The sequence below is a fragment of the Colletes gigas genome, unplaced genomic scaffold, assembly GCF_013123115.1.
Source record: "Colletes gigas isolate AHSC1104 unplaced genomic scaffold, ASM1312311v1 Colletes_gigas_Sc00012, whole genome shotgun sequence".
NCBI classification, from domain to species: Eukaryota; Metazoa; Arthropoda; class Insecta; order Hymenoptera; family Colletidae; genus Colletes; species Colletes gigas.
Window position 1 is genome coordinate 7,727,191 of NW_025106641.1, and position 26,461 is coordinate 7,753,651.

The 26,461-nt window shown below is 41.0% G+C and overlaps 2 protein-coding genes across 7 annotated transcripts in view; one reads left to right on the forward strand and one right to left on the reverse strand.

Annotated features, from left to right (window-relative positions):
- Nucleotides 1-487: 487 nt before the first annotated feature.
- LOC122398854 (putative GPI-anchor transamidase) lies at nt 488-1,871 on the forward strand. The gene is made up of 4 exons (XM_043399092.1): nt 488-739; nt 811-1,416; nt 1,496-1,606; nt 1,677-1,871. The coding sequence occupies exons 1-4, from the start codon at nt 683-685 to the stop codon at nt 1,830-1,832; spliced, it is 930 nt and encodes a 309-aa protein (XP_043255027.1). The 5' UTR covers nt 488-682; the 3' UTR covers nt 1,833-1,871.
- A 19,273-nt stretch (nt 1,872-21,144) lies between these two features.
- Nucleotides 21,145-26,461, reverse strand: part of LOC122399109 — a 605,244-nt gene continuing 599,927 nt past the window's right edge. For 5 of the 6 annotated variants that reach the window (XM_043399523.1, XM_043399526.1, XM_043399525.1 and 2 more), the window contains 4 exons: nt 25,897-26,277; nt 25,641-25,724; nt 24,321-24,487; nt 21,145-22,082 (listed from right to left, as the gene is read on the reverse strand). In XM_043399523.1, coding sequence (XP_043255458.1) covers nt 21,722-22,082; nt 24,321-24,487; nt 25,641-25,724; nt 25,897-26,277 — 993 coding nt within the window. In that variant the 3' untranslated portion in view covers nt 21,145-21,721. The remainder of the gene's footprint in view (nt 22,083-24,320; nt 24,488-25,640; nt 25,725-25,896; nt 26,278-26,461) is intronic. The other variant, XM_043399528.1, reaches the window with a different exon arrangement.

A 26,461-nucleotide genomic window follows, 5' to 3' on the forward strand; every position in this document is an offset into this window, starting at 1 on the left:
CAAGCGCAGGTACACCATTTTGAAACGAGATTTTAAAAATACTACCTGATTTAATTAGTAACTCATTACATCTAAGAATTGGAAATATTACGAGTTACGAATTATAAATATAAATTCTTTTCCGTACAAATTAATGCAAGTTTACTAATTGCATTCCTATGCAACGTAATATTCTTTACCGCTAAAAGCTTCTTTAAACTATCACCGACATCGATGCGAATTTCAAACGCAAATATAAATTTAAAAATATAAATCCAAACAGAGATCATTATGAAAACAACTCGTACGACTAATGTTTTGTGCAATAGTATTATTTTAAATTAATTTGTCATTTATAAATGACGTATTGTGCACGGAAATTTGAACTTTATCAAAAAATGGCGCAACAGTATAAAATGGTGGCAGCACCTGTCGATTCGATTGCACGGACATCTAACGCACGTTGTTGCACCTCCTACGGTTGCATCATACGTGATATGTTCGTCGATACAGTTTGTAAACAATATATTAGAAAGTCGTGACAATAAATAATTTTATAATGAATAATGAAGGGAACGTTTTTAGATAAAATTATGAAAATAGTATTTAGAATTTAAGAATTTCATTTCCGTAGTTTTATCGTCGAATGTAGCGAACAGTAATATACTTTATACCAATTCATGCAATACGTAAATATATCGTAATGTATTTAATACTTTTTATTACTTTGTGCGTCTGCCAAATAAATTACGCTTTGGAGGTTTGTATAATCGGGCGCGTGAGATTGATCAAATGCTTAATCGTGTACTGATGAGAACCTAACCTTTGCAGATGCCGGAAAAATTCGTAAAGACTGGTCATTCAAACAACTGGGCGGTGTTAGTTGACACCTCGCGGTTTTGGTTCAACTATCGACACGTTGCGAATGTATTATCGATATATCGCAGCGTGAAACGTTTGGGAATACCAGACTCGCAAATTATTCTGATGATAGCAGACGACATGGCATGCAATCCGAGAAACCCTAGGCCAGCTACTGTGTTCAATAATGTCAAGCAACATATTAACGTTTACGGAGACGACGTAGAGGTAGATTATAGAGGCTATGAAGTTACGGTAGAAAATTTTGTGAGATTGTTAACCGGAAGGTTAATGCCGGAAACACCAAGATCCAAGAAATTACTGACAGACGAAGGGTCTAATATTTTGATCTACCTAACCGGTCATGGTGGGAACGGATTCTTGAAGTTCCAAGACTCCGAGGAAATCACTAGTCAAGAACTCGGAGATGCATTGGAACAAATGTGGCAGAAACGAAGATACCATGAAATTTTATTCATAGTCGACACTTGCCAGGCAAGTTCAATGTATCAGAAGTTTTATTCCCCAAATATCTTGGCAGTTGCATCTAGTCTGGTGGGAGAAGATTCACTTTCTGTATGTAATGATACTAGTTTTATATTTTGCCATTTATAGGTATTAGTTATACAATATAAATATTAATTATTTCTTACAGCATCACTTGGATCCTTCTATCGGTGTTTACATTATAGATAGGTACACATATCATGTATTGAATTTTCTAGAGAATGTAGAACCTTCTAGTACCAAAACTTTAGGAGAATTTGTAAGTTCTTTGATTAGAAGTTCTTGGTTCAAATTAAATTTATTATACTAATAAGGAGTCTGTATTCCAGCTCAAAGTATGTCCAAAGCATTATTGCTTATCGACGGTCGGAGTAAGAAAGGATTTATTCAGAAGGGATCCTGATAAAGTACCAGTCACAGATTTCTTTGGGTCACTGAGGCCCGTAGAATTAACCACAAGTATAATGATCATTAAGCCTCGTTAGGTATAGGTAAAATAAAACCGGCAGGAGAATATTTTTAAGCTGCACAATTTTCCGATATAACGCATTTACGTACTGTCTAGAAATAAATAATAAATTGTATAAAAAAAATTCATACTACCATTATTTTAAGAATATTTAAATAAATACATTAATACAGTATATAGAAATGATTAATATTAATAAAAGAAGATGTTTCCTAATACGTCCTAATCAGTTCTTACCTATTATTCCTATGCGCGGGAAAGTCGCGCTCAAATTTACGGTAGGAAAGAAATATATCGAAGCAAACTCACATCTGCAAGCCAGAACACGGGAATTCCTTACAAAAAATAATTCATTGTTGTAAGCTGTAGCAGCCGCCCGCCAAGACAAGGTACTTTTGAATTTTCCTATAGGCTTCACTCGCTCACTTAGTTCGTCCGTGATGCTCCCTGTGTAGGAGTGAAGAAAGTGTGACCCATCGGTGGTACATGATTTGCACAGCCATCTACGGCAAAAGCTTGGGCGTTTTAGCACCAGGGGGATTGAGGTTGTGGCCAACGTCCGTAGCTTTGGCGCTGCACACGATGCCGTTGTTCTTCTGTAAAACAGTCGAGTCAATCATCAAAAACAATTGAGTACGGCCTACCGTTATTAGCTCTCGACCTGCGCACACGTGTTTGTAGACGAAGTTCGCTGTTACTGTTAATTGCTGATTGTTACTGTTAATTGTTGATTGTTACTGTTAATTCTTGTTGAAAATAAATATTGTGAAAACCACATCCGCTGTCTAATCACCCCTTAAATATTAGTATAGCAAAAGAGTTATAAGGTCGAAAAATGAGCGCCATCTGTCGTTGAAAATGACGAACTATTCCACGCTATTTGGGCGTTTTGCTGACCACTGCTGACCACTGCTGATACTTCTGACAACGTGTAACGATTACAACTTGTTACTGCTTGCTCCTGCTGACCACTCCTGACACTTCTGACAACGTATCACGATTACAACTTGTTACTGCTCGCTCCTGCTGGCCTCTGCTGACCCCTGCTGACCACTGCTGATACTTCTGACAACGTGTAACGATTACAACTTGTTACTGCTTGCTCCTGCTGACCACTCCTGACACTTCTGACAACGTATAACGATTACAACTTGTTAATGCTCGCTCCTGCTGGCCTCTGCTGGCCTCTGCTGACCCCTGCTGACCACTGCTGACCACTGCTGACCTTTGTCGACAACTTTTGATATGATGTATATGTATTAAAGCCTTGTACAATGTAAATCTATAGCAATAAATGTTATAATTTCAAAGAATTCTATGTCTTCTCGTCATTTTCACCTTCCTCTACTTCTCCAAAGCATTCCCATAGTTATAAGATACCTGCCACCTCTTCCCATATCATGTCCTCCTAATAACAAAGTCTAAAACGAACCTAAAACCGCCACCGCCATACCCACCGTCGATAAACGATACTTATTCATTTATTCGCTTGAAAAATTTCCAAGTTCCTCGAAAAGATTTGAGAAAAAGTCCTGAAACAACTGGAAAGTCCTGAAACAGCTGGAAAGTCCTGGAACAGCTGGAAAGTCCTGAAACAGCTGGAAAGTCCTGAAACAACGAAAAAGTCCTGAAACAAGTGGAAAGGCCCGAAACAGCTGGAAAGTCCTGAAACAACTAGGAAACCCTGAATTTTTAGCAAAGTTCTGAGTTTCAGGGCTTTCCACCTGTTTCAGGGCTTTCCAGTTGTTTCAGGACTTTCCAGCTGTTTCAGGACTTTCCTGCTGTTCCAGGACTTTCCAATTGTTTCAGGACATTCCTATTGTTTCAGGACTTTTTAATTTTTGGTTTTGGCAGCAAGTACGAGAGTTGGACACTTCGGGAATCCAATTTTAACCGGAAAACGGTCTCTTAGAACTAAGGCAATTATTTGGAGAGGAAACGAAAGGTAAAAATGATGAGAACACATAGAATTCTGTTAAATTATATCATTTATTGCCATAGATTTACATTATACAAGGCTTGAATACTTATACATCATGTCAGAAGTTGTCAATAAAGGTCAGCAGGGACCAGCAGAGGCCAGCAGAGGCCAGCAGAGGCATGTAGGGGCATGTAGAGACCAGCAGGGGCAAGCAGTAACAAGTTGTAATCGTTATACGTTGTCAGTAGTGTCAGGAGTGGTCAGCAGCGGTCAGCAGAGGCCAGCAGAGGCATGTAGGGGCATGTAGAGACCAGCAGGGGCAAGCAGTAACAAGTAGTAATCGTGATACGTTGTCGGAAGCATCGGGGGTGGTCAGCAGCTGTCAGCAGGAGCGAGCAGTAACAAGTTGTAATCGTTATACGTTGTCAGAAGTGTCAGGAGTGGTCAGCAGCGGTCAGCAGGAGCAAGCAGTAACAAGTTGTAATCGTTACACGTTGTCAGAAGTATCAGCAGTGGTCAGCTGTGGTCAGCAGGGGTCTGTAGAGGCCAGCAGAGGCCAGCAGGAGCGAGCAGTAACTAGTTGTAATCGTTATACGTTGTCAGGAGTGTCAGGAGTGGTCAGCAGAGTCCAGCAGAGGCTGGCAGTACCCAGTCGTAATCGTTATACGTTGTCAGAAATGTCAGGAGTGGTCAGCTGTGGTCAGCAGAGGCCAGCAGAGACAAACAGTAGCCAGTAGTAATCGTTATACGTTGTCAAAAATATAAGCGGCGGTCAGCAGAGGCCATCAGAGGCTGGGAGAGGCTGACAGTAGCCAGTCGTAATCGTTATACGTTGTCGGAAGTTGCTGCAAGTACGCTTATACTGTACCATCAGCTTTCTATTGTATATCTGGTCTAATGTTTAATACAATTATCAATATCTGCGATAGTCCTGAATACGTGCAATGCCGACCAAATACCTGTGAAACGTTTAAGATGAATACTTTGGGCTCTGTGTTTAGATGTACTAAATTTGCAAGTAAAATATTTTCATTGATTCAGCAACTTATTTAAGAAATGACGTTATCAGTCGGCAAATATATATTTCTTTCTACGATATACGAGAAACAGAATATACTCGAAGTAAAAATTACAAATAAAATTCAAAGTTGAATGGGGGGGCCAAAAGTGTTCTTTTCGCGTACAAATTGAAAAATGATCAAAGTATGTACGAAAATGATATCGTTTAACCATCCGACAGAATAAGATAACACAATCGTTAACTCAAGATCGGTACTCGTGCAATCGATTGAACGCTCAAGGGTTACAATGAATCATGATTTTATTTGTTATATAATAATATCTACAATAAAAATACCACATCGTTTGAAAAACAATTTTCGTTACAATTATACAGTAATTTTATATAATAATATAATATTTAGTTTTTTCGTTCCAAATAAGATGTAGCGATGAACATACACCTCGCACTGGGGAGTGAGAAAATACATTTTTTTTTTGTTGCAAATTCCACATTGATTTCTTCACTCAGAGTTACCTTTTTTCCATTTTTTTTTTTTGATTTTTTTTTATAGTTTTTTCTTCATTTGCAATACTCAACGGGCACATTCGAAACGACGCCTGGCACCGCCGTCGCGTTTCCCGTCATCGCGCTCTCTATCGCTCTTTAGTACCCGGGAAGAAAAAGTTTCCCCATCCGCCCGGGGTGGGTGGTTGGGTGCGAGGGATTCGTTTCGAGTGTCTCGTTTGTTTTTTTCTTTCATTTTTTTGTTTGTTTGTTTGTTTGTTTGTTTGTTTTTACATGTTACGCGTCGCGCGCGCGCGCACCGTCCTCCATTTTTGCGTTCTCCACATCGGTGAGATAATATAGAAATATTGGACTAGAGCGATCCAACGTTTTCCTATCTCTTCCTCGTAACGCGAGCCCTCGCTCGCCTAATTTTAACTACACTTAGTTAATAGTACCGTAATATCATCTCAATATATATATCATTGTATTAGTTGTCATAATATATAGAAAATACATATAACAATTATTTAAATGACTCACAATCAATCATTTTGTTAGAATGTACATATATGTGTATACACACGCGCACGATATGTATACATATATAAATACACGCATACACACATGTATACACACATATATTTATATATTTATATTAATCGGTGTGTGTTAATTTTACATGATATTTTTTTTTTTTTTTACACTCGTCGTACAGAGGGAGGAAAGGGATGGCAAGGATTCTGTGACGGGGGTCGTTGGAATATTCTGAGGGGGGTGAGGGGGTAGGGGGACAAATAGACCTCTCATACATTTACATTGTCTTTGTCGTACTATTATTTTTAAAGTGAAACCTCTCGGGGGGGGGGACTTAGTCGATATCTTACAAACGTTTCTCATTTTTTTGCTTTTTGTCTATCTTGTACTGTTGTACGTATCCTCGCTTCAACGAACTATCGTTTCGTCGTATCGTTTCGGACCGGCACGGAGCAGATTGGGGGCGTTGTCTCATTAAAAACGTGATCGTTTATAGTTTCCCACGAGCTCCGAACACCGGGCGCGTATTCACCCGTTCACCCCTCTTCGTTTTCGTTTCCGACTTCTCTCGTTAACGGGACATATAAACATTTATCGTGTATATTCAATATATTTATATCTATATATATATGTATATCTGTATATATATATATAGAAGGTTCTTCTCTGCATTCTCTCGGGCGATCCTGCTCCCTAAATTTTTACGTCGAGGTTTCCAACCACGGCCGCTTCGATCTCGGTTTTTCTGGCTGGCGAAGCAACGTCGAACCGTTTTCGAAAAGGCGGTCGAACGGAGTCGAATGTCGACGATCTCTGTGCAAAATTGTTCACGCGCGATCGTTCGATCGATGGGGGGGATAGACGAGGATCGAAGGACAACTTTGAGCACGGAAATTTCATAGGGAAACCGTAAAAGAATGCTTTCGATCGATCGGAATCGTGATGTTTCGACGTTTGCCACGAAAGCTTGCGAAAGGACGAAAGGTCCTCCTTCGTACGGTCTCTGGTAACGCGTCGGTCGAAACCTTCCCAAAACATTATTTATAGTTTCATTTTTTTCTTATTCTCGCCTTATTATCCGTATTGAGCAGAAGGGTATTGCTATGCGGTTGCTCGTCAAGAAAAATTCTGTCTTTTGATATGTCTCTTTCTCCCTCTGATTCTCTCTCACTCATCGATTCGTCTCTCTGTGCTCGATTCTTCGACCGTTCTTCGGGAGCCTCCGCTTCGATCTTTCCCCGACACTCGGTCGTTTCGCGAGATCTCTTATCCTATCGCGAATGTGTTTCCAAGTATTTTGTACACCCTCGCTTCGAACGGTCGAGAACCACTGTTTTTTTTTTTTGCAGGAAACACGTACTGGACTGGACATCGCGTCGCTAGATCTACGATTTTGCTCTCGAAGGGTCGTCGATAAAGTACGACGCGGCGACTAAAAACATCGATCCAAGTTTACAAACGTTCCTCTCTCGTCGTAAAAGTACAGATGGACAGCTTTGACATTTATGCTCGGTATGTACAACGGTGATAGCGGATGAGTGTATAATTAATTTAACGCACCGGTTATCGTAAGAAAATACGTGTCCAGCCCTACGAGTAGTTCGATCAGCAGAGGAATTACGTTATTTTCATTTTCTGTGCCGTTTAAATCACCAGAGACGAAGGTTGTCCGGTCGCGAACGACCCTCGATTTGTTTTGTCCAGATTGCTCGCGATGCATAGCGGTGGTCGAATATTCTACGTTCCCATGCTCGAATGAAAGACTCGAAATTTTTGATCTGCGGTTTTTTGATTCCACTGACTCGCCACCGGTACTCAAAATTCATTCCAACGCTCCGTTTCACGATCAGCGAATCGAATCGGGCGCGTTTTCTGCCAGCTACGTTCGATCGACATCGTTGCTCAACCCTCTATCGCATAAATTATACTTCACCTTTCGGAAAAGAAATTCTTTCACGGTTCAGAGAAGTGAATATTCAAATTGTACAATAAGCGTTCGAGCCAGCAAAGTTCGTAAAACCTTCCTAATTTCACGAGGATCGTTTTCACCGAGTTTTCGTTAGATTTATGCGATAAAGGGTTAACAGTGTCGCTTACAACAACGCTTAAATAGTACACAAAAATTATTTACGGAACCATCGCCACAGCAGACGCCATTATCGCTGAACGTCCTAGGGACCGACGTTCGCTTCTAGATCAGTGTATTTTGATTTACAGCTTCAGCCACGGTTATTTCGTTTACTGCGTAATATAATACCGATTTCGATTATTATCGTAAATAGTAGCTAGCGCGCGAGGAATGCACTCGAGAGCCCGCGTCATCGATGATCAATGATAAAATCGGAACACACATCGAATGCAACAGGGCTGGCCGTTCTTCGGCCGTGTTTTGACGAGTCGGTCGCCATTTTGATTGTCAATTTTGATTCTCCGATCAACGACTTCCGAGACTAGTGATAGGACCAATCCATTGACATTGATACCGATACGTATCAATTCTCAAACATTATGCTGACACGTGTAACAGATATCTACATAACTTCTCATTGGTATTATACTTCGTTGACATTTTTTGCAGAGTGAATTTTAGCACGAATCCCTTGTTTCGATTGAAGTTTGAGGGAACAATTACAGGTTGAAACGATTGCCATAAAATTAAATACGAAATAAATGGAAATATACTATACTGAATAATTATGTTTCTTAGTGAATCGTTTAAAAAATACAGCAAAAGCAACGACTAAAATTTCAGTAGATTCCATCTCTACCCTACTAATTATAACGTTCGTGTGAACTATCGAACGTTACAATTTATATATTTCTATAAAATTTCATGCGATTGATAGGTACCGATACAATCAGTCGCGTGTCTCGATAAGTGTCAAAATTGTTTAAAAAAACGTAACTCCCACTTATCACGTAATGCGACAGGTTGTACAATGACCGCAAATCAATTGTTATTTGAACGATCGTATCGACGATAATTATACAACTTGTTGACGAACAAGTCAACAAGTATGAAAAAATTGTATAAATAAATGTGAAAAATAAATGATGGGAGAATTAATTGAAAATTGCGAGAAATTGTTACATCTGGTTATCGAAACGCGTCCAAGTCCCATCGCTAGGTAAACTCTCGAGGACAATTGTACGTTCCGCGCTGCACCTGTTCCTTAAAGTATTCTAAATCGCGTCTGGGGGCTGCCAGCGGGATCCAGCGTGGATGTCAAGAGGGGTGTGGGGATCGAGGGATCGATCAGGGTTTGTTTCTTCACGCACTCCAAGACAACACATATAAAATTCAAATTCTTTATACAGAATATTATTGCATACTACACGTTCGCCATTTCGGGCCCGGGGGCGCCTCATTTTCTCGCTCAGAAGCGTCAAGCGTGCACGGGGACGCGTGAAAGAGGAACGAGAGGGTTGTCGGGGACATAGTTCCGACGAATGGGAGGAGGGAACGACGCGTCCGCGCGTTTCGAGTCGCCATTCTTTTTTTGATTTCAAGCGCTGTTTGATTACGGAGCTTCGATCGTTCGAGAGATCGGGGCAGATGATTTTGATTACAACGACGATTTTTTTGGCACGTGTATTTATTGTTAAGCGTTTCAGTCGGAGATTGAAGGGCCAGCACCCTGTTAGCTTCTGTTGATTCTCATTGTACGTTTTGATTTCGACAAGCACCCTGTTAGCTTCTGTTGATTCTCATTGTACGTTTTGATTTCGACAGCTGTCTCGAGTGATCTAAATGAAAATATTGGAACCGCCTTTACGTGAAGTTCGACTCGTCGATCGCCGTCGGTTCGATCGCAATACTGCTAGGGGTAAGATCGCCACGCGCTATCCGCTATCAGTTTACGTTGGATCGTTTAAAAAAATTCTAATCGCTAAACCCGAATTCGCAGGACTTCTCGCGGATCCGTAAGTCCGTTCGGTTGAATCGATATCTGTTCGTTATTCGCGTCGTTACGTCCCTCTCTCACGTTTCATCCGGTTACTCGTGGTTACGATCAAGCCAGTGTCTGCAATAGATTTTTTTTAAAGAGGAAGAAGAAAACTCTCCGCAAGATCAACGCAAGACGAACGGATACGAGGATCGACGCTTAATTTGGACTGTCTCACTTTCTTTGTCGATTTCTGTTGAACTTCGAGTTCCCGTTTCGCGCCTCGTATCCGTTTCCGTGTCGCGATCGTGTACGCTCCCACGCCGTCTAGAAGGGGCTAAGAAAAGATCGCGTAAGGAGCTAAAATGTGATCCAGGGCGCAATATACTCGGGCACCTTACGAATTAATACTTTCCATACTTCATTCGTACACAGAGACAGGACACTCGCGTATTTAAGGACTAGCTAATAGAGGATTGTCTGCTTAAGGGATTTTCTCATCCGATTCAATGCATCCATGATGCAGCGTGACCGTGATCGCGCCGTCCGAACGTTTCGTTCCATAAACGAATTAATTATACCGGTCGTCATGAATGCAGAGCTCCCTCGGCCACGACACTTTTCCTATCTACCGAGATCTACTATGTACATCAATTCCTTTTAGACATAGCTAATGTTTCATTCTGTATAGTTAAAAGATACATTAAGTGTAAAATCGCCGGAAAGAAACGACGCGCGTATATGTGCGTGTGTGTGTATGTGTGTGTGGGTGTATGTGTGTGTTGCTGCTTTATATACTTTTTTTTTCTCCCGTTTTCACGCTTTACAATTACACACACGTCAGCGTACACGCATACACGAAGACACATTCGCATCCCCACTGTTCTACCACTTTTTTTTTTTTTGCCACCTATCGCAACACCAAACGATTCCCGCTACAAATGAAAACAAACCCTTTCGCTACGGGGTTCGGGATCTGGGGCCCGGCAGGAGCGATCAATCTGTCGTTAATCGTTAACAACAATTCGATAATCGTCGAATTCGAGCCTTCTACTTTTCGCCTTTGTGGAAATTGTACGCGATACCTCGCCTCTGACCACCTTTGTAATCACTACTGCACTGAGCTGTGAAAGATTGGCCCTTGAAAATCCGATTTCTCGTCTATAAAATCTGTCTCCACGACAGTGATGCGATTAATTATTAGCATTTTTTTAATTTCATTCGGGGGCAATCTTTCCAACCCGCCAGTGTAGACTGCGGATTTTATGGTACCAGTAGTTGATACTTGGCGAATACAAGATTTTTAAAATAAGTTTACAACGGTCCATGTCGTCTGTTAGGAACTAAACATTTTGCGGGGTTGGTTAACCTAAAGGTTCCCTTAAAAGTACCTAATTGTATTTGACTACCCTCGTCGTTTTAAAAATATTGCTTCCTCGTTTTTGTATTATCGTTCTAAAAGTGCGAACGTCGGTTGTTCGCATTTTTAAACTCACAAGACTCGTTGCTCTTACGCTAGAGATTGTATAATAAAAAAGCGGGCGAATTTTCCGTGCAGATATCGTAAAATTTTGATAATGATCATTCACAACGTTGATTTATAATAGTTGATGCATGGAAAATGGCAGTCGAGTGGCAGGCGTGTTGCCCGATTTTCTGATTTTTGGCACGCAGAAGATACGCGATTTGCTATCGTTGCTTTAGAAGAAGATTCCTAATCTTTCTGAAAATATGGAACAATCTAGAGACAGTCTAATAATCGTCGCTAATGACTAAACTATAAACTTTTTAAATTATATGAAACAAAAGTTTATTGGATCTCTTGTCGAATATTCGGTAGGTATTTTCGTGGAAAATTCGATATAATAAATATGTGATGAACAGTTGGCACATGATTCTATAAATTTGACGAGACAATAAATGGAACAAAGTTTCGCGACAATGTTTTCTTAAATAGTCAACTACTGGTGCATTAATCGTAGTGTAACATGGAAAACGTATGCAATATGTATATAGAATATATTTTATAAATAATTATAGTAATATTAATATTTCATTCTGAATAGGTACACATATTTCGGATACGTTTGGTATATGATTCTCATAATCGTGTTTTACGTGTCGAAGAAACATAAAATCCGCAGTCCAGTGGTAACGTAACAACACGCGATAGACCGTTCAACGTTAAGGAAAATCCTGATTGCTGTCGGGAGAAAATAAATTGGCTGCTCAAGGTCGCATAGGTGGTCGTCTGCAGGCTACTATCAAGGAATCTGCCTAGTTTTGGGGGTAAAAAGAATTCATATTTGAAAAAATTCTTGCCTAGTAATTTTCTAAAAACAAATTTCAAACGTCATTCAACCTTTAGAACTCAAAATTAGGCAGACCCTTGACACTGCACATATGCAGAGAGATTTATATAAAAATCAAATGGTGTCTATATTTTATTTACTCAAAATACTAAATCCCATAGAAGGTTAAAATATTATTTCAATAATCGATGACCAATAAAATTTATTTCTGATGTTCGTTTAATCGAACGATTCAATTTTTGTTCGTTCAGAAATCTGTACGCGAAAGTAAGAATTTTTTAGTATAATTAGGACACGACCCCGAGCAGTCAATTGATTTTTTCCTACCATAATCGATCAGGGCAATCAAAGCCGTGGGAGGTTAGCGAGGCTTCGAGTATCCTTTGTCGCTAATGCGATACTGTGCGAGTCGCTTCATGTATCGAATGTAGGAATAAAACATTGGAGTATAGTGTACGTGGTGTTTGGTTAGTAGTGGACATATCTCAGAGGGTGAATTCATCGCTCTAAAATAATAAAAGAAGCTCTATTCGATCTTGCGAACGAGTCACGGTTTTCACGTTTCATATCCATGGGAGCCAACTTTGGATCTAATTTCGTTGATTACAGTCAATTACAGACGAATTTTTAGGCAATATCGATACCAACTTTTGCTCTGCATTCCAGTGAGTTGAATTCATCCTCGAGTTTATGCAGAACGAAACGTCTAGTAGATTCGTTTTAAAAAGGAATGTGCGGTTGCTTCGAATGGAAGTGCAAAATCGATCGAGTCGAAGGATCGGTGTATTAAAAGTTAGAAAAAAAACAGAACGTCCAATAGATTTAAACGGATCGGTTACGGAATAAATTTCTCGTGGAACAATAAACGCATAAATTAGTAGTTAAAATAACTCGGTATAAATATTCAAAACTGATATAGGAATATAATCACAGCACACTATTTTCGCTTCCAGGCCGACCTTGTACTGCGCTTTTCTTAGTTTAACAACGTCTAGAACTCTTCGATCTTCCTATACTTTCGGTTTCTTCCACGCTATCGCGAAGTTCGTTCTATCGTACAGAATTGATTACATCGAAACGCAGGATGATCGCGTTGCAGAGGTAACGGGGGGCCCGTTAATACGATTCCAGGCGTAACGAGAGTCGATCTTTTTCGCGGGCAAGTGGGATTTTTTCTCAGGAAGATTGGATTATTCTAGTTAAGAGATAAATTCACGGAATGGAAGAAGGGATGGAAGAGGCGTGGGGTGCACAATGGCCGTGCCAATGTGCTTTTGGCACATTGTTATACTCCGTCAGGACTCTCGATTTACACCAGAAGAAAGGAAATACCTTGAAAGGGTAGACGATTGTGCGCTTAAATAAATTTGTCTACGTTTTTAAAATAACGCTTCTCGTAAACAACACCACTGCATTTTTCTTGATTTCTTACGGGGCACCCGTTAGGTCTGCAACGTTACGATGCTTAAAACGAAACGCTCGACAAACAGATAGACGTTCAGAACAATTAATGGAAGAAAAGAAATTCCTTTCCCACCGAAGAACACGCTTCATTTTCCCTCGAACCGACATCAAAAAGAGCTTCGATCTCGTGTTTCTTTCCTCGTCTCTCTGTCTCTCTCTGTCTCTCTCTCTCTCTTTTTCTCTCTTTTTTTTTCTCTCTTTCTCACTTCCTCTAATATCGTAGTTAAAAGTCAACGATTAGTTACCAGAACACAAGGCACTTGGCTTACACATCATACATATTTTTTTTCTGTTATTCGCTTGCTTTTGGTATAGCTCGGTGTTGGGATAGCTTGCGCAAGACGCTCCGCACTCGCGAGACGCGAACTATGTTTCCACGAGAGACACATGCAACTGGAAATCGAGAATAAGCGGCGCAACAGAATTTTGTTGTCCACTTTGTTAACCGCTATTCTCAAAATTATGTGCGTTAGGCTGTGTGGCGTATATTCGCTGTATGCTGCACGGACAACAAAATTCTTTTCGATTATTGTGAAACGAAAGTTGCGGTTGCTCGTAATAAAAAGAAACGTTTTTGCATTCGTGTTTCTACAGTTGGAAAATTTTAAAACGAACAAGCACACACGATTTCGAAATTCTTACGTTTCGCGTCTCGTCGCTGATTGCAGGATGCCTTGCAGCGTATGATGGAAATAACACGCAGCAATCACTCACAATATCAATAGAAGAAAATAGTCATATGTATATATATATATATATATATATATTTATATAATATATATCGCCGCACATTTATATATATATACTATGTATGCAATACAGTAATCACATATACACGTGTATACATATATTTATTTATATACACGCTGTATGCATTACCACTGTATAAGCTGTATATATATAATATATTTATTTCATATATCCAGTATTCATCATATATATTTATATATCCATTTATAAACGACAGTTAGATTATACATTACATCTGAGTATTAAAACATCTCTCTCCGTTTCACGTTGCTCTTTATTCCCCGCGACAATTTCATGGTTTACGCTGAACACTATTCCGTTGCAAACGCCCAGGGTTTTCGGTAGTTCTGTTTCGTAACGCGATCGAAATGGACAGACGCCCGGATCCCGACGATCCAGGGGAAACAAAAAATCGTAAGGGTTAGTCGATCGAACCGTGAAACTATCGCTAAACGTAAACGTTTCGTTTCCATCAACGATCCTTCTCGAAAAATCGAACCGACGCTCTGACGATACGTTCGCGAACAACGAGTCGATGGCTATCGTTTTTGGAAAGAGTGGATCGAACACTGACGATCGCCGATGGGAAGATCAAGAACCAGTGGTTCGATGCATCTATCGATCAACGACGGATCGATGCATCGACAATCGACGGTCGAATGCTCGACTAACGCCTGATCGGATGATCGATCGAAACACCTTGACACATTGATCGATAATCGACGATCCCCTCTCGCGAGTCGCGACGTTAATTAAAAATTCGCGCGACAACGACGCGATACAACGTCTCCTTTTTTTAAAAGTTCTCCCTCACCCCCTTCGTTCCTCTCGCCGCGTATCGAAGTCCTGTCGTTCGCGATTCCGAAGCGTGAGCTTTTCTCTATCCTGAACGAACAACGTCGTTCCCTACTCCTTGCACCTATTCAGCTCCCACATACGTAAATATATATATATACGTGTACTTATGTACATATATACATATATTCCCACCTATCTATGTAATAATAATGCAGCACTCTCGCGCCCAATATGTATATATGTATATATTAAATAAAATCGTGTGTACGCAATATAATGTATAATCACTAGTCCAATGTATATTAGTATCGCCTTTCGAACGTAATACTGATGCACAGACGCTCGTCGTCCCGGCTAAGCCGATCATCGTCGCCATTTTCCTGCTCTTCCACATTTCTCCTCTCCCTTCGTCGATCCTTTCGCGGGTTTCGTTTCGTTGCTTTCGCCGGACCTCGAGCTCTTTGATTCTCTCCGGCCGATCTCGAGATCGCGCGATCACATTTACTACGAGCCACATACACGACGATCTGCCTTGAAATGACGACAATTGCATAAATTATTCTACGAAAAATCGGTCGCGTCCGTGGCCCACTCCTGTCGTCGCGAAGGAACGCTCCACCGTCGACAACTTTGCGAAAACGACGAAAAGTAAACGATTAAATATGGCTACCGACTACACGAAGATCGAAATATTTACGAGGCCGTGTAATCGAACCGGATCCAGCGTTCCTTCGAAACACGTACGCGCGATTCGAGGATCGACCTTTGTGCCGTCTTCGTCGATCGAAGACCAATATGGCGGAGTCGCTCGTTTTCGGGGGGGTTTCGAGGCCTCCAGTTTTTTTTTTTGGGGGTCTTTCGTCAGTTCTCGTTCCTCTCCACGTCGAACGGGGAGAGGATCGACGTAACTAGGCTTATCGATTAGGCTCCTGCGTTTCGTTTTGGCGACTCGGTACCACATCGCGCTTCAAATTGACTGAACTGTGTTAAATATATAGAAACGCGCGCCGCGCGGTCGCCTGGCGCGGAATCGAACTGGAGAACTCAAGTCTCTGGTAGTGCCTTTGGATCTGGAGCAACGTTTCTTCCCGTTTTCGAGCGACGATCGGCCTCGAGCTGCTAAAAATCGCCACCGAATCGCCGACGCTCGTCGTTCGACACCGGGATCATCGCGAGGGAAAGATCGATCGAACATCGCTTAACCTAAGATCGATCTTTCGGTCGTCACGTGAGGCAATGGCGCGACGCGCGGTTTTCCGGGCTCCTTAAATCGGGAACCTCGGCCAGCTGTAGTTGGCGCGCACGTGTCTAAACACAATTAATAATATATTGTCCATATTGCTTATGGCACCAACTTTTTGAGCGATATCATTGCACGTGTGTCGGGAAAATCGGGATTTATGGGGTTTCAAGAGGGGGCTCGTTTGATTTGCTCCGTCGAAACCGGCGCTCCTACCCGCTGTTGAGCAAGACAATAAGAATCGGGACAGGTTCCAAAGGGGCTAGTACGCGACGAGGATTACTAACGTACGACTACGCTTACAGGTAAGAACTATAATAGTTGAGCAGAGAAGTGGAAAAAACAACGACAGTGCGGACAGTGCGTCCCCACCGATATTGCTACCGAGCACACACGTTTCCTCTTTCACTCTATTCGTTAATTATTGCGACGAACCGCGCGATAGAAAATGTCCGTGTCACATGAATACTACTGCACCGTGGCCAAACGAGGTGTGAGAACCGAGAGAACGGAGGATCGTCGAAGGGCAATTGAAACTCGGGATACGGCGAACAAGACAGATACGAAGGATATCCAAAATGTTTTTCGTGCGAACGAGACCGAAGGGTTCCAAGATCGTTCGCGTTTTCTATCACTATCGCGTGTTTCGAATCGTGTCGGATCAGTTCTCATGTGAAACGCGACATTACGTATCCGTGGCTCCCCTACAGCTGACCATGCTTCGATACATTAAAAACACTATTAACAATACAATTATTTCTTGTTTCGTTCTCGTAGTAAAAGTTAATTAGAGAATAGTATAACATCAAATAGAAGAGTATAAAGAACCATGCTTGGCGTATAGAGATAGACATTAAAGTAGGTAATAGGTAAGAGGACAATAGATTACGATATCGATAATCCATAATAACTTTTTCACTTCATTTTTTTTTTTCTAAGAGTAATTCCTCGCATAAACGTTGATGATCATTTAGTAGACTTTTTTTCTCTTTAATACAGTATTTTGAGCACATTCCTCAGGTGTATAACCACGCTACACTTTCTTCACCGAGTTGTACCAATATATCCCATAATTTTTGTCCGTACCATTGCTCCCATTGGCGAACGATTATCAAGACATTTACCAACGTACGAGTTATGGCGCGTGTACCAATTAAATAGAATATTGCGAATCAACTGTATGCAATCGAGAAATAATTTTAAAAGGAAGTACTGTATTTTGAGGAGAGTAACTACATTTTGGACAATGATAACAAACAATATCGCGTAAGTAGCATTCGTCCGTTTTCGATGGAAATAAATACTCGCTGGAAAATTAGTATTTTCCCGGATGAAATCAAGCACGCAGAACGAGACAACTTAATCGTAAAAATTTTGTCGATCGACGTGAACCGTGAAACTTGTACCAGGTAAACGTGTATTCCAGTTTGATTGTTAGCTTCGTCTCCGTTCACACGATGTTAACTTCAATGACTCGAATCAAATGGCAGTACAATATCGGTACAACTCACTAGTTGATGGCACGGGTCCGCCTATGTACAAATATGTAATACCATATACCACATACCATTTAAATACATCACATATTTATCATTTGTTATATATATATTCTCCATACAGATATACTCTTTTCTGTGACGTGGAGGGACTCGTTTGTACAATTCATGCATATCTTCGTTACTGTTTCATTGCTTCGTTTTGTCGTGCCTTCCCTTAAGTTCTGAGCAATCAGCCTCCAGGGCGCGCCCGGCGCGTTCGCGTTGCCCCAAATCCAGAGCGCCACGAGACCTTCCACTTTCCCGGAACAGGAACGAAAATAAACGCTTCGAGCACGCAGCTTCGACGAAAAAAAAAAAAACGAAAGCCAATCGTCAGCATTGCAATTGTTTCGGTGAAACGGAAACTCAATAACGCGCGTTTCGTTCGAACAAATCGCTTGAACGATCAAAATTATACCTAGAATTTCGTATCGTCTGGATTCGACGACAACCGTAACGCATCGACGCTTCGCTCGTTCCTTTCTTTCGTATTATTTTCCTCGTTATCACTAACTACGCCGTTTTCCTTCGAATCTCTAAGTCCGATTAAGAGTTAGATTACATACAATAATAATTATATTTAGTAGAAACTTAGTTTCCGTAACAAGTGTATTGTCTTAAATGATATGTCTGCTAATTTTGTTGCATTCTCGACTTACGCGCCGAACGCCGTGTTTTTTTTGGGAGGGGGATTCATATAACGGTTCCGCGCCCTTAAATGAACTTACTTTTAAGTCTCGACCGTCTAGGATCTTATTTAATAGTTAATATAGATTTCTAGGGGAGCCGCGCGTTCGTTGATCGCGCGCTGGAGGCTGTCGCTCAGTGTTCACAAAATCGCGTGTTCTTCTATGGTCACAAAGTAGTATTTCCACGGGGCCGTAAATATCTATAACGTTTAATTGAAAAATTAATTCGAGTCGAATAGCAAACGTAACGTTCTCGTTTCTTCTCGTGGTATATGCGAAATAAATTGTCCCCGTTCGTTCCCTGTGCGTATTTTTTTCCCTTTTTGTCATCGATAGATAAAACGGTGCCCTTGGTCATACTCGTCTTTACGATCTTTAAAGTTCTTGCCTGTAAATGAAAGAATATCGCGAAAATGTTCGTGTGGCCGGAACGTTTTGTTGTTTAAATCGCATTACATTTTTGTAAATCGGGGGCTTTGGAGGGGAAAGTGTGGGGGGGGCAGAAAGTGGTGAAACGTCGAAACACAAGACACACATAAAGACAGACGATTCTCGGAGTATTTTTTTTTTTTTATAATCGAACGGACCTCCTCGAATGCCGAACGTCGACGGTAGTTAATCGTTCCCTTTCGCTCAATAAATTGTCTGTTGCAGAACTTTCGACATTCGCTCGCGAACGTAGTCTTTATCTCGCTGACTAAAACAAGTGGAAGATTTAAAGCCATCCATTACGTGTTTTAAAACTTGGCAGATTCTTTAAAGCATCCTCAGTCACTTGCGTTTTACACGTGAAAAGTTTAAAAAGTTAAAATGTATATTCGTGATTTATTCTTTAATTAGGTAAAAGTTAATAAGAAGAAGAGTGTTAACAATAACAATAGCTTTAAGGTAGAATTAGAGCAACCACGATAGACGACACTCTTGAACGACAAATTGAAAACTCGAACAACGCTCGTACAAACCACGAGACGTCGTTCGAAATCGTATCGACGCATCTTCCTTTTATCGTGAGCCTCGACATTTTTTTTTCGAAACGATGTTCCTATATATAAAAAAAAAAAAAAAAAAATTAAAAAGTAACAGAAACGTGGTGGAATCTGTCCACCGAATCGAATTTCCACGTACGAACTTAAACAGACGCGTTCTAAATATCTCCGTCAAATAAACTTTAATCTTCTTCATGCTTTAATAATAATAAAAAAAAAAAAATAAAATAAAACAACGTACCTTTGGCAGATTGAAATGGTAATTTCAACGCGAGAATTTCAAACACAGCAAACACAAATAACAATTCAAGGCACCTTACATACAGGAACATCATTGCCTCTTTGGAGAAAACTAAAAAGCAACAGAATCGAATGTCTCGCGATCCGCCATTGCTCCTCCAAGAGTTTCGCCATGTAGTCCCTAGTAAGGTAGAAAATCAAGCCAAGTATATATATTTTGTTTCTATATAGATCCCTCCTAAAACAACCTAAAACCTAGCCTACGTATTTTGCGTTAAAATTCATCTTGAATTGTACATACAGACACTGATGTTAAATATGTACAGACATGTACACCCATTATGTACATATAGAGTCGCGATCTAATGATCCGTTAGACGAATAATAATAATTATTATTTTTTTCATTTTCATTAATAAACGTTTCTCTACTCTGTGTCTGTGTTCGGTGCACGTATGTATAATGTACTCATGGCTGTATGTATAATCACTTATGTTACATTCGGCCATCGACGAAGCTCTCGATCGTCACCGAAGCGAAACTTGAACAACTTGTCTCCTTCTAGAGAACTATTTCATCCTAAGCTACGAATTCATTTTCAATTACATCGATCTGTTTATACATATGTATAATGTGCATATATACACACAAATATATATAGTATATTTATATATATATTTATATATATATATTAAAATTTATTCAGACGAATATAGTTAATATATTAAGTAACAGAGGTAACAAAATCAGGGAGGTTCAACAAATCTACGAACGCCTTTCCGATAAGAGCCGCACACTTACCGTGATTCAAATACGCTAATGATATTTAAACTAAATAAAACTAGAGCGAACGTGCAACAAGTCGTGCCTCGTGATCGCGGGATATGCCCGCGAACCGCGTTCGCGCTTCCTGTTTCCGCGTCTCGAGAACCACCCCCCTTCCGAATTCGAATCTAACAAAGTTACTCTCCCGTAACAAAAGTCCCGCCCGGGAAGCGCGACGTCGTTCTCGCGAGCCGATCGCCGCTCGAGGATATAAATGAAAAATAGAAAAGAAAGAACAATCGAAAACGTTTGAAAAGAATGATAAAGAGGCAACAGGTAACAGTAATGTCTTGTGGCACAATCTGGGAACATCTCGCGTGCGAATAGCAATTAGGTACATCGAAAACCGCGATTATCGTTTAACGTTACAGCACTCGTCGTAGGTAAAATTTCCATTTCTCATTTAAATTGTCAGCCCCCCTCCCCCTACCCAACCCCCCGTCGCACTGTTGTCGACGCGTCTACTAAACGCGTCCCTGTGTGCTCTCGGGTCTCCCGCTCTTCTAGGCCATTTTTCTTCGTCGATGACGGGTGGTTATCCACCCTCCCCCTCCCCATCCCTCCCACGCGCCACGTGAAACCGTAAAATGAAAAGAAAGACGGAAAGCTTGCACGTTCGTTAATTAATTCGTCGGTTGGACGCGAATAGGGACTTCCGGTACCCTGTCTCCTCGTCGAACGGGGGCTTCGACTACGGAATCGGGTCCTCCTCGATCCTGGACGAACACGCCGAGGTAATTGATCCTCGTTTCGTCGCGCACTGTCCCTACGATATAAGGTCGCCTTCCCTCGTTCGGTTCGGCGCCTAGAGTCGCGTACGGTTTCCTTTTAATCATCTTTTCTTTTTTTTTTTTTTTATAACTTAGTTATGGCTGGCCTGGCCGTAGAACTCGCGATCCGTCGCGCTGTTCGAGCCCATAGCGCGTACAAGAGGTATATCTCGTTTTGGAACTATCTATCGTGGAAGCGTTCGCGTCGCTTTCGTCGAACGCTCGCCGCGCCAACCGCCTCGATGATCGAGGCATCGGACGACGCCTCCACGCGGGGTGGTATCGTGCTCGACGATCCATCGACGATCGCGGTTGTATAAGTGCCTGCCTATATAGTTCGCGCGACCGTAATACTTTTTTCATTTTTTTTCATTTTCTTTTCCTATCGTACCGTTACAGCCTTCGTTAAGGTAACTTAAGTTTAACCGGTTGGGCGTTGTCCTATGGTGGCCTGAGCCGCGTCGGGTTGTGCCATAAATGCGCGGTGCTCTGAGCGCCTGGGTCGCCGTTGCTTGGAGGCAGTGGCTGCTGATTGGCGAAGTCCGTCGCCTGCGGCGAAACGCTGCTCGACTGTTGCGACTGCAACTGTTGTTGTTGTTGCTGCTTCTGTTGTTGTTGTTGTTGCTGTTGTTGTTGTTGTGGTTGCTGACGTTGTTGCTGGCTGGACTGCTGCTGGGACTGTTGAGCTTTGGATTGCTGCTGCTGTGCAGGCCGTTTAGATTCCTGACCCGTTGAATCGGGCGAGGGCACTGGCCTGTGAGATTTCATGTGCGCGCTTCTGCTTTTCACTTTGTTGAAAACTCTGCAAGATAGACCGAACGACCAGATTAGACGAACGGTTGTCGGCTGATCGATGGGGGTGGATCGGGGAGAAATGATGCTTTGATGGGGAATCGACGATGCTTCCTACGGAAGGATTGTTCTTTTTTTTTTCTTTTTTTTTTTGAAGTTTGTCGTGTACAGTTGGAGATGGCTTGGAGAATGTTTGTCGAGGGCGATTTTGTATTTACAACGAGCTAAATAGTGACGGATCATGCGAATGGTATACTGTGACGTTGATCGTTGATTGCATGTGCGGAATCGTTCATCTTGACGTGTTGGAAATATATTACACAACAATTCGAACGAGAGATAGTTTAGAGTAAGATGCAATATAGAGACGAAGCGAAACAAGTAAATGAAATTTGGAAATAAAATTAATCAACAACGATGCAAACCAAATACGTTAACTATCGTAATGAAATGAAATTATAAAGTATTTGTTCCTTGATAAATACACCATTGATACTTGTTCCATAATGCACACATAAATAATGATGAATATTGTTCATTTGATCCTATCCTACAACGTGTCATTTTTAGCGATATTCTAATAATGCATCGATCAAGAGATGGTTTGGTTGATTTCTTTTAACAAAACTTAATATTATTCATTGTTACGTGGTATATAAAAATATGATGTACAAGGTGACTCCTCGTAAAAAAATATGAAAAAAATGTAGAATAGCTTTTGGGGCTCAGTTATCGAGAAAATTCAGTTCGAAAATTCATACACAAATAAACGCTTCTGAATGATGAAACGGTTACGAGGAATGTGATGCAACATGTTTGATATTTCCTGGAAAAGTACAGAAAGATTCGCAATACACAATATAGAGGATAGTTCCGTTTTTTTTTGAAAATATATCCAACTTGCTGCCACGGTATACTGTCCAGATGTTACGTCGGCGAATATAGTTGGCCAGCAGCGATTCAGCAGCAGTTCAGCAGCAAGTAGGATGCAAGCATCGCCATGAGTTATTTTGTAAAGGTATGTTTGTAGTACAGAGTGTTAATAAATATCAGGGATACCGTTGTAATTAACATTTTTGGGCGCCGCAAGAACGGACTTTGAACGTGTGTACGATAGTCTATGTCAGGATGAAAGTTTTTCAAGATAGAAATTTGTATAATACAAGCAGACAATTTTTCTAGTTTCACACAATAATGAGACAGTAGAGATATGAAATATTTCTTGCAGGGGAGGATTATTTTTCTGAAAACCTGAGATTACCTCTAAAATCTATACTAGAGGCCAAAATGAGACGACAAAATTTCAAATCATCCATGGAAAAAATATTTTCATTTGAAGGGTCAAATGCAATCATTTTTGGTGAACAGACATATCCCCGAAATCCTACTCATTTTCGAGAAAAAAATTCATTACTGAAAATAGAATGTCTGACCATACGTACACCTATTCCCCTTAAATTTGTCGACGAAATTGAAAAGTTTCAAATCACTCTGAAAAAATTATTTTTGGTTGCGGGGGATAATTACAATCAATTTTGATGAATATAAATACCTCCGAAATCCTACGCATTTTCGAGAAAAAAATTCAGGAAAGTGGACAGATTTTTCGGCGAAAATAAAAAATTTCAAATCGTTTTAAAAAAATTATTTTTAGCTGCGGGGATCGATTATAATCACTTTTGGTGAATACATATACCCTCGAAATTCTACGTACTTTCGAGAAAAAAATTCCTTACCGAAAATATACTGTGTTCCTACAACTTTTTAACGAAGCCCCAATCAACAAATTAGTATCCTTGATTTTCGTCTTATTTTGGCCTCTAGAATCTCCCATTAAAATTTTTCCCAGGGGTGGCTGAACACCCTGTATAAAATGTTTGAAACAAAAAGTCAAATGTTTCTTTCCTAAGTGCATAGGGAGCATATAAAGGTCATCAATGTCTTTTTTTAAATGCAAAATGGTTCTGAGTATTCTGCCAAGATATTTGGATGCAGCTAACTCGTTCAAGGAACGTAACCCTGATATTTATTAACAGGTAGCATATGTGACCAAAGTCTGACGTCTACGACGGGCACTGGTTCGCTACGTGGTCCCAAGACCGTATGCAGGAAGGCTTTTATTTCTCTCTAGAAGCGAGGTGTCTATATGTGTCGATACTTGCCGCTCGTCGCCGTTAAAGGCGCGTGTGTCAGTGGCCGGCCCATCGTTTATCGAATGGATAATTTAGATTAGAGATTGGAGACTTACTTCCCGCAAATCTTGCAGGGGTAGTGAAGTGGGGTGGGCACGGGTAGTTGTTGCTCAGAACTAGTGTGAGTTTGTGAGTTGGTGTTGACTGTGGCGTGGCCGGTATTGCCGGTTTGGGCGGTTTGGGTGCTTCCGGCCATCGTTACTGTTACACTTCCGCTAAAGCTCTGACAACACAAAGAAACACAAAGCAAAAATAAACAACACAAACAAACAACAACGACGACAGATAAGTAAACGCAGTGGTCACGCACAACGCACAACACGCTCGGTCCTTGTGATAGAAAGCGTGAAGAAACGACAAGGTCAACAACAAATCACATGCGACACTTAAACGTTCACACGTATGTACGCATGTAAAGTGGTTTTTCAGACGCGTAGCGCGCACGATGACGCCGGAAAGCCTGGGATCGTTCTAAACTATCTCGTGTTTTATTGGACGTGAATAAACTGTGCAAACTTCGCGGGTGAAATCTATTGAAAGAAACAAAGAATATCTGGGAAGTAATATTTCAAAGATATCCCGCGAATTTGCGGGTCAATAATTTTTGTACGGATGTGTGTGTTGTGATCGATGCATGCCAACGTCAATGGCGTAGCAAAATCAATTGTGTGCCCACTATTCATTCGGTTGCACCGCCTCTTCGTCTCTTATCTCGCGTTCTCTTGAACAGAGCAATGGGCATGTTTTATTATGGATTATTTCAGTCTTGAATATCTCTGAAATTATTAGCTTCACACCATATTTACTAATGCACCTTTGTTTCTTTCAATTAACCCCCTCAACCCTTACTATTTTTATCAATATTCTTTATAATAAAAAGTTTACCTACTTTCAAGGTTCATATTATTCCAGTAACGTAATAAATTATTGTTAGAGGCTATATCGATGTTGCCAGTTAATTTTACGATCCCAAACTTTTGAGCTGTAGTGTAGGCCGAGTACGAACCCACTTGCTTTCAATCGATTAGAATAGTTAATAGCTTAGGAATATTTAATGGGCAGATAGTTTTGCAACGAGTTCGGGGTGGAGGCTTCGTACTCGGTGTACGTCCATAAGTAATTAGAACGTATGCACGGTGAAAAGTACAGAAAAGTACTCGAGTAGTCTCGATAATTATATAGAGAGTAACTATGCTTCAGTTTGAAAAAATATCAAAATGTTATAAGTTATATTGAACAACTAATAAACGTTATTTTATATCATCCTAACGGTGAAATTGCAGTTCTGTTATCGTTTAATTAAACATTGTTTCATAAGTCGTATAAGTAAAGCTTGTAGGTAGAGTACGCAGAGTGTTGCAAACATTGGTACTCACATCTGGGCAGTCGTATGCGAATAATCTCAGCTCCCCGTCGCTGGTGGTCAGAGTAGCCGAGTTTTCTCTCTCGTTCGTCTGTAACTGAGCGATAAATGAACCGTTAAACATCCACGAAGCATATTTCAATTCGAATATTTTATGTATTCCCCGACAATGGCAATGCCCAGCCTTGGTCGACACAGTTGAAACAAATCCAACCGATTACTCGAGGCCGTGTTCCAACTTTCGACGCAAGTTTTATTATCACACTCACCAGAGTACGATGGAGGATCGATTTGTCTTCACCGAAGTCCATCTCCGTCACGGATGCGATAGCATCTCGAAGTTCCCTCGTGTCCTTGCAATCTTTGCTTTCTGTCTTAATCTTTGGTTTTCCATGACGGACACGCAGTCTCTTGTACTCGTCCGGGCAGAGCCTCTTCCATAGGTAATAGAATTGCACGCACTGTTTCGCGGTTTTGCCACTCACGTCGCGCGAGATCGCGGAGAAGTCCTTGTTGTACTTGAGAAGACCTTGATAGAACACGTCCATTTCCTGCGACGTCCACCTGTCCGATTCCTGGCACTCGTAACTGAGCAGCGGATGTTCCATTGGCAGCATGGGCGTTGGTCTCATCAGCTTCAGCATCGCCTCCTGAAAAAATAAACGTCATTCGCTGTAAATAATACGTTGTACCACTAAGTATGTAAATTGCCCTATGTAGAATATTTGAGTCCTCCAGAGAAATATCGATATTCCTATTATTCAGAGAGTTCTTTGTACGATGAGTATTAATTTTTAAAATAAGCCGTAATCGTGTCACTGTGAGCCGTGTGGG

Bases quoted from the DNA above. Each gene is read 5' to 3' on its own strand.
- LOC122398854 (XM_043399092.1), top strand. From the start codon at position 683: ATGTATTTAATACTTTTTATTACTTTGTGCGTCTGCCAAATAAATTAC. The intron at 740-810 runs GTTTGTATAATC...TAACCTTTGCAG, and splicing joins AAATAAATTACGCTTTGGAG to ATGCCGGAAAAATTCGTAAA. The intron at 1,417-1,495 runs GTATGTAATGAT...TATTTCTTACAG, and splicing joins TGGGAGAAGATTCACTTTCT to CATCACTTGGATCCTTCTAT.